Source organism: Stigmatopora argus, chromosome 16 (assembly GCF_051989625.1).
Source record: "Stigmatopora argus isolate UIUO_Sarg chromosome 16, RoL_Sarg_1.0, whole genome shotgun sequence".
NCBI lineage: Eukaryota > Metazoa > Chordata > Actinopteri > Syngnathiformes > Syngnathidae > Stigmatopora > Stigmatopora argus.
Window position 1 is genome coordinate 2,626,603 of NC_135402.1, and position 13,177 is coordinate 2,639,779.

The following is a 13,177-nucleotide window of genomic DNA, read 5'->3' on the forward strand; positions in this document are numbered from 1 at the left end:
TTTTGTATTATAATAATAAATACAAGTGTATTGCTAAATATATATTTGCTAATGTATCTTTAACTGCTAAAAATAGTCTCTTAAAAGTTTAACTTTTGAATAGCTGTCCCTGAAAAGGTTATTCTTTTGTCAGTTAAAGTACATAAATATATAAATATGGTTAATTCCTTCTAAATTTGGTCAAATGTTGGAAAAATTGGATAATTTCTCGGCCTCCCCAAGTCTGAAAATAGCCAAAAACCGCCCAATCTGGCAACATTTGCTCAGGGCCCATTTTTTACTTCAAGGTCAAAGGTCAACATGGCATGTCGTGACCTCAGAACACGTCGTTTTTTTTATTTTTACCATTTAACGTCCCATTTTGATCTCCCGATTGATTCCTTTTACGAGCATGGAGCCACTTCTCACTACTCTTACTTTGAAGAGCCACTTCCGGCTACTCTTACTTTGAAAAGCCGCTCACAGAAGTTGGATCACGAGATCACGTCACGTATGCGCGTCTGTGGGGTGTTTTTTTTTTTAAATTTTATTTATGCTTGCTTGGCCTTCCTCCCACGAGACCTAAACCCCGCCCCCTCACTCATCAGCTGTATCTGTCAATCCAAACCCGAATATGAGCCCCCCCCCCTCCACAAAAAAACTTAGTTTGTCACCTGTACAAAAATAAAAGTGACTTCTACTGACGCAATACAACAAAATACCAGTTTATTATGCGCCTGGAATACCCTCTGAACATTAGTTAGCGGTCGTGTAGTCGCACCCGTTCAAAATAGGGACCCCCCCTCTCCACTTAGTAGTTGCCCCCTCCCCCATTTTTGTTATTTATAGGGTAGCAGTTGTGTTGCTTGTCAAGAGCCAGACGCGCCCGCCACTTCTCGTCCTTGTCCAACTGCGCACAACTAACTCCAATCAGGTAACTTCCTTTATTTATTTATTTCATTTGACTTGACTTGTTTGGGGTCCTACTTGAAAGGGACTTTTTTAGGACTTGGCCTGTAATTTAGGCTCGTCTAGTACGCCGGTACCGGCGCTGAGATTTTTTAAGGGCCCCTAGTGGCCTCCGATTTCTCCCATTGGAGAAATAGCCAACCGGTGATCGGGTGAAATGAGTAAAGAGTGTATTTTGCGGCTGAAAACGGGAGCGCGTCCCTTCTCGTGTCGGGAACGGGACGACGTGGCGCCCCCGAGTGGATCTGACGGGAGAAAATCGGAGCGCGTCCTTCCTCGTGGTCGGCCTGGCACGACAATGGCGCCCCCGACTGGCCGACGTCAAATGGTGGAAGTTGAGGGCTGTAATCGGCCACCTTTGGAATGGATTTCCTGGTTTTCTGTAGTTTTCCATGTGCAATGTGATGATCACCCGAGTCCCGTTCGTCACAATCCTTCAATGAGCACACCTGACTCAATTAACCATCCTTAATGTCTCATCTAAGTGTAGCCTGAACAGCTTCGTCTAACACGTACGACCTGTCACAGCTGCTTGTTAAGGCTTCCCTTTGATTTTGAAAATCTTCATTTCGGCGCACTTTCTTGTTCATCAAGCTGTCACGTTCTCCACCATTATTCAAATGCCTCCGACAGAATGTTATTGCCTTGAACAAAGTAGACCAGGGGTGTCAGACTCGGGTTGGTTCGCGGGTCGCTTTAACGTCAACTTGATTTTACGTAGGCCGATATAATATAATATCTAGATTTGTTTTTTTATAAATGGATTAAAAGAACTGGATAAAAAGCCCTGAATATTCATTTTTCTATAGATCTAAAACAATGTTTATTTTACCATTTTTAAATATTTTTAGATTTTACAAAATGATTTTTGAACTAAAAACAGAAAAAAATGGATTAAAAAATGACAATTATTGATTTAAAAGGGGGAAAATCAGCAAATTTGATATACATCTATACTCTTCATTTGAATTTGATCCTAAAACAGAAAGTCGGCACTCATCATTTACTTTCCCGGGCCACACAAAATGATACGGCGGGCCAGATTTGGCCCCCGGGCCGCCACTTTGACACATGTGAAGTAGACGGTGGGAGGTTGGCTCCTTAAAAATCAGATCTTGGAGCACAAAAGTGGGAGCACCCCCGTTAGAGACTCTCCCCCTTACGCCCACAAACTGGGTGCACTCCCCTAAGGTCCACCCCTGCATTTACACAAGGTACAGGTCTTTGGCCCTGCTAGCATAGCGTCGGCCCACCACTCAAAGGGGCGTGTCCTACCTGTCATCTTGCCTTAACGCTCTCTAAAAGCCTTTATCAGGATGATAATACAGAAGTGTGTGTGAATTCTTGTTAGGTCTGTGACATCCCACCGCCACTCTGACCCCGCACAGCCAATCGGAGCCATCATGGCGCTGTCGTCACGCTTAAAACTTTGGGAGAAAAAGGTGCTCAAGCGCATGATGCATGCGTGGAACTTGCGGAACGCGTGCATGCGTCTGAACCGGAAAGAATCGGCCATTTTGCCTGTGACCGAATGGGTTGGCGTCTTATGAAGTACTCCCTGGGAACTTTAGTCCTGTTTCTAAATCGAAATGGTTTGGCTTTGAAAGCGCCGCTTGGAATCTTCCTTGTTTGTCAGACGTTAGCCGTTAGCGTTTTGGAATGATAACGAGCTAGCGGTCAACTGGCACGCCAACGATTAACACCAAACAGCGGCCTCGTATCTCCCGTCTTGAGCTTCTCTTTCCGTAGCATTAGCGGCTAACGTGTCACGTGGCCTCAGATCCAAGAAGAGAACCATCCGGTGGCCGCCCTCGTCCCCCCGCCGCCCCTCTCCACCGTACCGGGCGGATTCCTCAAGCAGCTGGTGCGGGATTCCGAGAAAGAAACCCGACAAAAGGAGCCCGACGTCAAAGAAGAAAAGCCGGTGAGTGGATCGGCTTTCCCGGACGAGCCGCTTCGCTAACCGCACGACGTTGTCCCGGTATCTGCTAGCTTGTTTTTCCTCAGCAGCCACGCAAGCTAAGCGACGACTTGGTGCAGCAGTTCCTCCTTCCCGATCAGACTCCGCCCATCCTGGAGGCCGAGATGCTACTGCGAGCCGAAAAGCGAAGCCCCGCCCATCCGCCTCCGAGTTCGGCCGGAAAGACGAAAACCCAGAGGGAGGTCACGCCAGAGGTCAAGCCGGAGAAGATCGGCGGGACGCAACCCGAGCCGCCGGAATCGTGGAAGAAGGACCAATCGGCAGAGGAACGTCAGGAACCCGAAGGAATGCAAGCCGACGCCTGCGTGACGGAGGACCCGCTGCCCGAGGTACGTTTGGTAGCGCCCGAGGAAAACGAACGACCAAACAAATGGACGCGTGCCGTCTTTGTCAGGTGAAGGACTCGTGGTACGAGGCGGGCGCCGTTTGGTACGTGCACAAGGACGGATTTGCGGCAGGTAAGCGGACACTGCTTCAGTTTTTGAACGTAAACAGAGTCCAAAGTGCGACGGCTACGCTCACCCGCGTTTCAGCCACTCTGCTGAAACCCGACGAAGGCACCCCCGAACTCCCCGGAGGCCTGGTGAGACTCCGCCTCCTCGCCGACGGCTCGCGTGTCGACGTTCCCGGCGACCACGTGGACCAGGTGCGCCGCAGTTCCTTCAAAATGAGCTGTTAGCGTCAGCTAAGGCTAACGAAGGACCCCCCCCGTTTCCTTCCCGTTAGTGTAACCCGTCTCACCTGGACCTTTGCGAGGACCTGAGCGAGCTCCACAGCGTCAACGAAAGCAGCGTCCTGCACACGCTCATGGGCCGCGCTAAAGCTAACATGGCGATAACGCAGGCCGGACCCGACCTCGTTAGCTTGTGGCCGCCGCAGAATCACGGCAAGGTAAAGGCCCAAAAGCCAAACCCCCACGTGGCCTTTCGTCCAATCAAAGTTTTTCCCTACTTAACTTGGGTATTCTATCTGCTAGCGTAGCGATTCGCCACTCGCGGCTACCACTAGTCACCCGCTAATCACTGGTTAGCATGATATTTACCCAAGAACAATTGTATAAACGTTACATTCAACTCGTGTAGAACTCTGATTGGTTTTTAATGCATTATTGACATAGTTTAGCATTAGCAATTTAGCATTGAGGTTTAATCTTTACTAATTATACAGCAAAGCGTTGAATGTTTGCTATCTAATTACTCTCATAATCGGTAGCTGCAACTTTCATGACTTGTTTTGAAGAAGAAAAAAAACTTTAGCATTTTAGCAAAACTGTTAGCTTAAATTATTCATCCATTTTGGACAGTACGGATACCCCGAATTGGTTGCCGGCCAATCGGAGCCAGGTACTTTTGAAAGGGACTGTCGGCGACCTTGTTTGACCTTGTCGTCCCTTTTCTTTGGCAGGCCGCGAAGTGGCGCCGCGGCCAATCGTGGCGCGACGCACCGCCACCGGCTCTGGCCGCGCTGGCCAAGCGGGCGTACGTGTCGGCGGTGGACACTCGGCGGGACCACTGCGTCTGCGCCATCGGTCGCAGCGGCACCGGCAAGACCGCCGCCTGCCAGGCCTTCGCCGCGGCGTTGCTCCGGCAAGCCGGAACGGCCGGACCCAACGTGAGCGGTCGGTCTTCCCGTCGCCACCGATCGTTAAATCTTCACCCGTTTGACCATTGGGAAATGGAAACATCTGTGGTCTTTTTGCTTGCAGCGGAACGTGTGGCGGCCATGTTTACGGTCCTCAAGTCTTTCGGCTGCGTGGCTTCACCTCACAGCCACGCGTCGTCTCGCTTCGCCACGCTCTTCTCGCTGGACTTCAACCACGCCGGGCGCGTCGCTTCTGGACACTTGCAGGTAGGCGGGCGCCCGCGGCCACCGTCTGGTTTGTGACGACCGCTTGTGACAAGATGACCTTTGTCTCCGCCTTCAGACGATGATGTTGGACAAATGGCGCGTTTGCCGCACCACGCCGGGAGAGAGCAACTTCCTGGTTTTCTCACAGATGCTAGCGGGACTTAGCACGGAGTTGAGGTAGGGTGACGGGCGGGGTGGCGGGAGACGGCTAAGCTAACGGCGGTGACGTCCACGAGGGTTAAAGTAATGCTAACAAATGGCGCCGTTGTGCTAGCAATGACGCTAACGCATGGGCTCCCCCGTCAGGACGGAGCTTCAACTGCACCTTCATCAGCTAACGGATTGCCATTCCTTCGGCATGGTGGCTCCCACCAAGGTAAGTCTGGACGGCGCCGCAAGTCCGCCGTCGCGGTCTCACGTCCCTCCACGTCCGCCGGCCGCCAGGCGGAGGAAAAACAGCGAGCGTCGGCGGCCTTCGCCAAGCTGACTGCCGCCATGGACGCGCTGGATTTCAGCCCCGAAGAGCAGAAATCCATCTGGCACGTCCTGGCCGCCATTTACCACCTGGGAGCCGCCGGCGCCTGTAAAGGTAGCGCCGGGCAGACGCGGGAAGTTGCGCTTCGGAGACCGTCCCGCCGCTGGCTTTTGACGCGGTTTTGTGCCGTCAGTTGGACGGAGACAGTTTTTAAACTTTGACAGCGCTCAGGCGGCGAGCGGCGCGCTGGGCTGCGAGGGGGAGGAGTTCCAGACCGCCGTCTTCAAGCATCACCTGGGGCGACTGCTCCGCTCGGCCGGCAAGGAGCGCCACGACGGCGCCCGGGATGGTGAGGCCGGCCGGCGGGCGGGCGGGCGCCGCTCTTCGCTTTTCCGACCCGTGACCATTTCCGCATCAGGGCCCAGGCTGTCGGCGGCGCAGTGCGTGGACGGGATGGCGACCGGTCTCTACGAAGAACTCTTCGGCGCCGTGGTGTCGCTGGTCAACAGGTGCGTTCCGGGGCGTCCCCGGGCGGGATTATTTTTTCACGCCCGTCTGCGCGCAGATGTCTGGGCGGCCGGCAGCTGGCGTTGGCGTCGGTGACGGTGGTGGACACGCCGGGGCTGAGGAACCCCCGCCACGCGGCGCAGGAACGAGCGGCCGACTTGGGCGAGTTTTGTCACAACTATCTCCAAGAGCGGCTGCTGGAACATCGATACGCCCACGCGTTCGTACACACCGCGGAGAGATACGTCCAGGTGGGGACGCCAACGCGCGCCGACGGGGGGGGCGTGGACTCACCGCCGTCGTTTTGGCAGGAGAACGTCCCGGTGGAGTTCCAGCGTCCGGACGAGAACCCCGGCGAGACGGTGGCCGCCATCGACCAGCCGCCCCCACTGGTGCGCCCGCGGCGTCCGCTCTCTCGACCGACGGGGCCAACGTTTGTCGCCCGGTTTAGGTGGCGGCGGCGGCGGGCGACGCCCCCCGGGGTCTCCTGTGGGCGCTGGACGAGGAGATGTCGACAGCCGGGTCCGACGAGGGCGCCGCCCTGGAGCGCGTGTGCCGAGATTACGGCGGGACAGGTGAGGCGCCGCCGTCGGCGACGGCGACGGTCCCGTGACGCCTTGTTCCCGCCCAGTACGCCAATGCGAGCAACCTCTACACTGCGAAGTCGGACACCTGACGGGAAACGACGCCGTTCGGTACGATTTGAGCGGCTGGTTCGGCGCCCTGCGCGACAATCCGGCGGTCGCCAACGCCGCGGCCCTGCTACGGGAGTCCAACAGGTGAGCGCGTTCGACAGCGACGTACCGCCATTGATTTGACCCGAGCGTTCCACAGCGCGTGCCTGAAGTCGACGTTCGGCGCCGAGACGCGCGGCTCTCTGGCGGGCGTGTGTGGACTGGAGGGGTGGAGCCAGCGCTCGCTGCAGAGGAGCAGCACCATCCGCAAGACGCTGAGCGGCGGCGTGGCGGCGCTCCGCAGGCACTCGCCGTGCGTGGCCCTCAAGCTACAGGCCGTGAGCGCCCCGCCTTCAGCCCCCGAGGCCTTCTCCATTCTCTCAGCCTGAAACTCCTCCCCTTCCAGGACGCCATGATCAACGTGATTCGCCGCGCACGACCCATCTTCCTGCAGTGCATCAACGCCAAGACGGACGGCGGCGGAGCGTTCGACGTGAACCAGCTCAGAACGCAGCTACGGGCCACGCAGATGCTGGACGCCGTCCGCGTGTACCGCGCAGGTACGCTCGCACGCGCGGCGGCCGGGCGACCGCGGCGAAGCCTCTGACGCCACGTTCCGCTTCCCGTCAGGTTACCCGGATCACATGACCCTCGGCGACTTCCGATGCCGCTTCCAGGCGTTGTCCCCGCCCGTGATGGAGCGCTACGCCTCGGTCTTTGTCCGCCACGACGAGAGGAAGGTGGGTCGCGTCCCCCCTCGGACATCGCCGGCCGCTACTCACGCCGCCGTCCGGGTTTCAGGCTGTGACGGAGTTGCTGGCTGACCTGGATCGGGACCCCAAGAGCACGGTGGTCGGCGCCAGTCGGGTCAGAAAGCTTTTCACCCGTCTCGCCCCTTTGACCCGCCGTCCCGCCCACTTGACCCGCCATCCCGCCTCAGGTGTTCATGAAGCGCGGCGTGCTGCGCCACCTGGAGGCCCAACGAGACCTGCGGGTGACGGGCCGGCTGGTCCGCCTCCAGGCGGCCTGCGCGGGGCACCTGGCCAGACGCAAGTACCGCACGCTAAAGGTCGGCGCCCCAGCGAGTCGCCGGCGAAAGGCGTACGCGTTTTTTTACGTTTGGCCACGCCTTCAGGTGCAGCACATGGCGGTGCGCTGCCTGCAGAGGAATCTGCGAGTCCTGCGCGCGGTGTCCCAGTGGAGTTGGTGGAAGCTCTTCTGTCGAGCGCGGCCCCTGCTGGACGTCAACATGGATAACGAGAAGCTGCGCGCCAAAGAGGTAGGCCGGAGTACGGGGACGGGGACGCGGACGATGGGTCGCCGTGCGACCCACCTGCGTCACCCTCTCAGGACGAAGTGTCGGCGCTGAGAAGACGTTTGGAAAAGTCGGAAAAAGAACGCAACGATCTGAGACAAGCGGCGGATGCCTGCGAGACCAAAGTTTGTGCGCGCCGGGTGGGCGAGTGGGGCGGGGCCACGCCATGACGGCGCTTGTCGCCCACGTAGCTGACGGCGGTGACCTCGGAGCTGAGCGACGAGCGTTTCCGAGGCGACGCCGCGGCTCAGGCTCTGGACGCTGAGAGGGCCGAGAGGCTGAGGCTCGGCAAGGAGAACGGGGACCTGCGGGTGAGACCCTGGACCAGGTTTTCGCCCGGATGCGTCATTCGCTTAGGGACCCGCTTTCTACGCCGCTTTTCTCCTTCAGGACCAGCTAGACCAGTGTAAGGCGGCCGTGGAGAAGCTGCGGAAAACCCTGGAGGAGGATTCTCACAAGATTCGCACGCTGGAGAGTCAGCGAGCGGCCAGGACGGGAACGGGTGACTTGACTCGTTTTCCCGTAACGCCGCATCGCGAGACCAACCAATCAAATGTTCCGATTTTGTACCGCAGAAAGCGAGTTGGCGCTGCAGCTGGAGTGCTGCCAGACCGAGGTGGACTTCCTCCGCCGGCGTTTGCAGCAGACGGAGGAGAAAGCGGAAGCCGAGCGCCAAGAACGCCAACGGTTGGACGCAAACGTGAGGAGGGCGGAGCGAGCGGCAAAACGACCGTCGGTGACGGCTTCCGTTCGCAGGCGACCTCGCTGCGGGCCCAGCTGGACGAGTCCAAACGCTCGGCCTCGGAGCTCAAACGCCGGCACCGGCGCATCGCCGACCAGCTCCACGACGCCAGGGTGATGGCGGACAGCCTGCGCAACCGCACGCACGAGCTGGAACGCAAACGGCGACGGTGAGCAAACGACGGAAAGGGAAGGCCCGCCGCGCCGCCGGCTAACGAGACGCCCGCTCAGCTTCGACGAGGAGTTGACGGCGGCCCTCAGGGGAGCCGAGGCCGAGCGGGAGTCCAAGGAGAGGAGCCTGCGGGAGAACGCCGCGCTGGCCGTCCAGATTTTCACGCTGAGGCGGGAGCTCCAGGTGAGGCCGGCGGGTCGAGGCGACGGTAAGCTAGCGCTCACGTGGTGTCGCCCGCGTGCAGGAATGTGAGGCGGAAGGCGGGCGTCTGCGCGAGCAGAAGGACGAGCTGCGTTGTCAGATTGGGGACCTCGGCGCCCCCCCGGGCGGCGACTCTGTGCCCGAACTCAAGAAGAAAGTGCGCCACCTGGAGGTCGCCACCAGCGAAAACGCGGGGAGGACGGCCGAGTTGACCGCCTCCGTGGAGCGACAGAAGCAGGTTGGTATTCATCGCCAACGCTAACGGGGTGCTAACGTTAGCACCCCGTTAGCGCCCCATTAACACCCCGTTATGGGCGCACGAGCTAACGGGGCGCTAACCGGGTGCTAACGGGGTGCTCTCGGGCTTCCGGTCTGCAGGTTCATGTACGTGTGGAGTTGGAGATGGCACGAGTCAAGCAGATGCACCAGAAGGAGCTGGAAGACAAGGACGAAGAGCTGGAGGACGTCCACCGCTCTTCTCAGAGGCGGGTACGTCGCCCGCCGAGGCGCGCCACGTCGCGGCCACTTTAGCGCCCGCTGTCGCCACGCTAGCTGAGGCAGATGGAGATGCAACTGGAGCAGGAGTATGAAGAGAAGCAGATGCTGGTCCACGAGAAGCACGACCTGGAGGGGCTGGTGGCCACGCTGTGCGAGCAGGTCCGGACCTTCGCGAGGACCAATCGGCTAGCTGAAAAGTCACCCTTCGTTTCTCGCTTCAGGTGGGCCACCGAGACTTCGACGTGGAGAAGAAACTGAGGAGGGACTTGAAGAGGACGCGGGCCCTGCTGGCCGACGCCCAGACCATGCTGGAGTCCATACACGCCGGGCGACGGGACGCGGCCGGCCCCGACGCCGCCGCCAAGGAGCAGCTGGAAAGACTTCACTGTCAGGTGGGGCGCCGCCCTCGCCGCCCCCGTCGCCGGTATTCCTTTGCTCAGGCACTGCGTGCGTACAGTTGGAGGAAAGCGAAGCGCGACGGCGCGAGATGGAGAACGGCCAGAGCAGCTTGGTGCAGGAACTAGAGGACCTTCAGCTTCAACTGGAGAACATCTACAAGCAGAAAACTCTGGTACCAAAGCTCGTGGGACCAACACGGATCAACGTATCACTGACTGGAGCTTTTCCGCCCGGGCAGGCGGACGAGGAGCTGGCCGCCCTCCGGCGCGAGAACGGTGACCTGCTCAAGCGCCTGGACGAGGACCAGGACGACCTGGACCAGCTCATGAAGAAACACAAAGCGCTCATAGCGCAGGTGGTGCTCCTCCATTTTTGTCCTGCTCATTTTCTCCTCGCTCTTCTACATTTCCACGCTTTGTCCTCATTGGTCCTCCTTTCAGTCCTCGGGCGACATCGGGCAGATCCGCGAGTTGCAGGCGGAGCTGGAGGAGGCCAAGAAGCAGAAACATCTTCTCCAAGAGGAGGTACAAGTTCTTCCAGCGATACTATTCTGGGCTCGGCTCGACGTCCATTTTGCCGGCAGCTGCGGCGGCAGGCGTCCAGGCTGCAGTTTGTGGAGGCGTCCAGCGTGGGACGCAGCATCGTTAGCAAACAGGAAGCGCGCGTTTGCGACCTGGAGAACAAGCTGGAGTTCGCCAAAGGCCAAGTCAAGAGATTGGAGGTGAGCGGGAAAGCGCTAAAAGAACTGCTAGCGGGTATCGAACCCAAGGGTGTCGCAACTTGCCTGATCCTTGCCTCACAATTGGGGCCAGAACTAGTTCTAGATCTGCTAACCGAGGCCGCCATGACGGTGCCCATGCGCGTTTAGATGCTGGTGGTGCGCCTGCGCGACAGCGTGGTGCGGCTGGGGGCGGAGCTGGAGCAGAACGCCGAGTCGGAGGCTCGCGAGTGCGACAACGCCCGTTACCTCCAGCAGCGCCTGCAGGACGCCCGCGTGGAAATGGACGAGCTGAGCCAGCGGGAGGAGGAGGGCGCCCGACGCCGCGTGGAGCTGGTGAGACGGGATCGGCGTCGCCCGCTTGCCGCCGCGACGAAACCTGACCTTGCGACGACGATGCCGGCGCGCAGGAGATGCAGGTGGAGGAGCTGACCACCATCCGGCAGGCCCTGCAGGCCGACCTGGAGACGTCCATCCGCCGAATCGTGGACCTGCGGGCCGCCCTGGAGGAGGTCCGATCTAGCGACGACAGCGACACGGACAGGTAAAGCCGTCCGACCGTCCTCGCCGCGAGGCCGCCTTCCGACGACCTCTGGTCTTCTCCGTCGCAGCGTTTGCGGGACGGGAACTGGCGCCGGCGCACGACCGTAAGACCGCGTGTGTGGGCGTGCCGTGGGCGTGGCTTGGGCGTGTGCCCTGGCTAGCATGCGCTATACGTTGATAGTTCGACAAATAGCAATTAGCTTCGGTGTGCTAATCATTTAATGCGCTTGTGGTAGAAACTAGAAGGTCTGGACTACTATTGTTTCTGAATTCATTTTCCGCGCTGCCAACTCGCTCGCAGGGGTGCTGGAGCCGATTCCACACCCCCTTAAATTAGCCATCGGCTAATGTCTTCTTTGTATGGATTAGCATCGTAGACGTAGCCCGCAATCTCATGGACGTTTGTCCCCTCGACAGAGAGTCCAGCGCCGGCTCCGCCGGAACGGAAGACACGAGGACCCGGCGAGAAGCCGCCGACGAAAGACGGTCCGACGTCTCGGACGGGCGCCGCTCGGCGGCCGACTCCCGCAGCACGTACAGTTTCCGGTAAGTCCACGCGGTTCCCGCGCGCCCGGGTCGAAGACGCGGCTGAGACGACGCGCCGTGTTGTCGCGTAGCTCCTGCGCCGACGAGGACGACGGCGAGTCGAGCGTGGGCGGGCCGGCCAAGGCGGCGTCCTCGTCGGCTCTGTCCGAGCTCCTGGAAGGTCTCCGTAAGCGGCGGGCGGGCGGCGAGGCGGGCAGCTCCGTGTCGGTCCCCGTCCATCAAACCACGGCGGCGTCCGCCTTGAGGCGGCGGGCCTCGGCGCTCTCGCTGGCCCCGGAGCCGCCGACGGAAATCCGGCCGGGCATCCTCAAGCCGTCGTCGCCTCTGTTGCCGCGCGCCACCAGCGCCCTTTCCGTCAACACGGCGTGCTCGGCGGCGCCGTCCCGCTTTAACTCCTGCGACTCGCTGGCGCCCCCGCCGTCTCTCCCCCGCCTCTCGTCCTTGCGCATCCCCTCCGACGAGGGCACCCCGAGCCGCCGCATCTCCAGTCCCGAAGACCAATCTTCGCGACCCCCGTCGTCTCCCGGTCGCTCCCCACGGGCGCTCCGTCGGCCCTCGCCCCGCCGGCCCTCACCCCGCGACTCGCTTTCGGAGGAGCCGTTTGAGGCAAACGTTCCGCTCGAGGGGGTGGTGTTCCAAAACCGCCGCCTCCTGGAGGCGGATGCCGCGTCCGACGTGCTGCCCGCCATCCGCAGACCGCGGTCGACGAGCGGCCGGCGGGCGCTGAGCGTGCACTTCGGGGACCTGCCGCCCTCGCCGCGGCGCCCGGGTAGCGCCGACGCGGAGTCGTCCGGATCCGGGGGCTCGGGAGGCAGCGGCGGGTCCACGCGGCGGCGCTCGGAGCGGCCGCGGGGGGAGCGCCTGGAGGCCGAGGGTAGCGAAGGCGGCGACGTGGCCGCCGTCATGAGGAAGTACCTCAACAAAGATAGCCATTGACGCGGCGTTTGCTAGCTAGTTAGCTCGAAGAACGACGCCACGTTCATTTGTTTGCAATAAACCACACTTTCACTCTGACTTTTTCCTTTTATTCCTATTTTCCTCTTCTGGCATGATGTCTTTTGTCTCTATTTTCTTTGCTTTTTTTATTCTGTCTGGGTCTTTTTTTGTTTTTGTTTTCTTGCATACAGTTAGCATGATTAGCTTTCTTACTGTTCTTGGCTTTTTTCTTCCCTTTTCCTGTTCAGTCTTTCTTTGAAGCATCTTTTTGTCTTAAACTTTTCTTTCTGCACAATAGTGAAGTGGAATAAAAGAGGATGGGAAAGAATGACAAAAGAAAGATAAAATCATACCTTATTGAACACCAAACCTATATAGAAATAGATGTAATACTACAAGTGGAATCGAAAGATAGGTGACAACCAATCAAAGTGGTGCAATATTACTGTTATATCTTGCAGCATAGTTATTCCAGTAAAGTGGAAAATGGAATATATATGAAATATCTAAAATGTACAATTGATGGAGGCGTGTGAAAGAAAGATTAGGCTTGACAACTTGACACTGAAAGTGAGAAAGAGAAAAGAAGCAGTGCGATAGAGCGAGAGAAAGAGAGAGAGAGAGAACGCCTTGCGTGGTGGGCGGGGCTTGCCAGAGAGGGTCTACAGGAAGCTG

General features: G+C 58.8%; 1 protein-coding gene across 1 annotated transcript; it reads left to right on the forward strand.

The window, feature by feature from the left end:
• The first annotated feature begins 881 nt into the window (after positions 1-881).
• Positions 882-12,580, forward strand: myo18b (myosin XVIIIB). The gene is made up of 43 exons (XM_077623660.1): positions 882-913; positions 2,300-2,390; positions 2,729-2,872; positions 2,959-3,258; positions 3,324-3,387; positions 3,463-3,575; positions 3,656-3,820; positions 4,334-4,547; positions 4,635-4,777; positions 4,854-4,954; positions 5,084-5,153; positions 5,222-5,366; positions 5,446-5,601; positions 5,671-5,761; positions 5,818-6,010; positions 6,071-6,151; positions 6,211-6,334; positions 6,391-6,538; positions 6,594-6,771; positions 6,840-6,993; positions 7,064-7,173; positions 7,235-7,300; positions 7,374-7,502; positions 7,569-7,712; positions 7,784-7,873; positions 7,940-8,059; positions 8,139-8,250; positions 8,324-8,448; positions 8,505-8,659; positions 8,721-8,844; positions 8,906-9,100; positions 9,241-9,351; positions 9,415-9,519; positions 9,582-9,752; positions 9,818-9,931; positions 9,998-10,114; positions 10,200-10,283; positions 10,343-10,480; positions 10,628-10,813; positions 10,888-11,021; positions 11,089-11,124; positions 11,438-11,566; positions 11,638-12,580. The coding sequence occupies exons 2-43, from the start codon at positions 2,352-2,354 to the stop codon at positions 12,500-12,502; spliced, it is 6,183 nt and encodes a 2,060-aa protein (XP_077479786.1). The 5' UTR covers positions 882-913; positions 2,300-2,351; the 3' UTR covers positions 12,503-12,580.
• Positions 12,581-13,177: the final 597 nt, after the last annotated feature.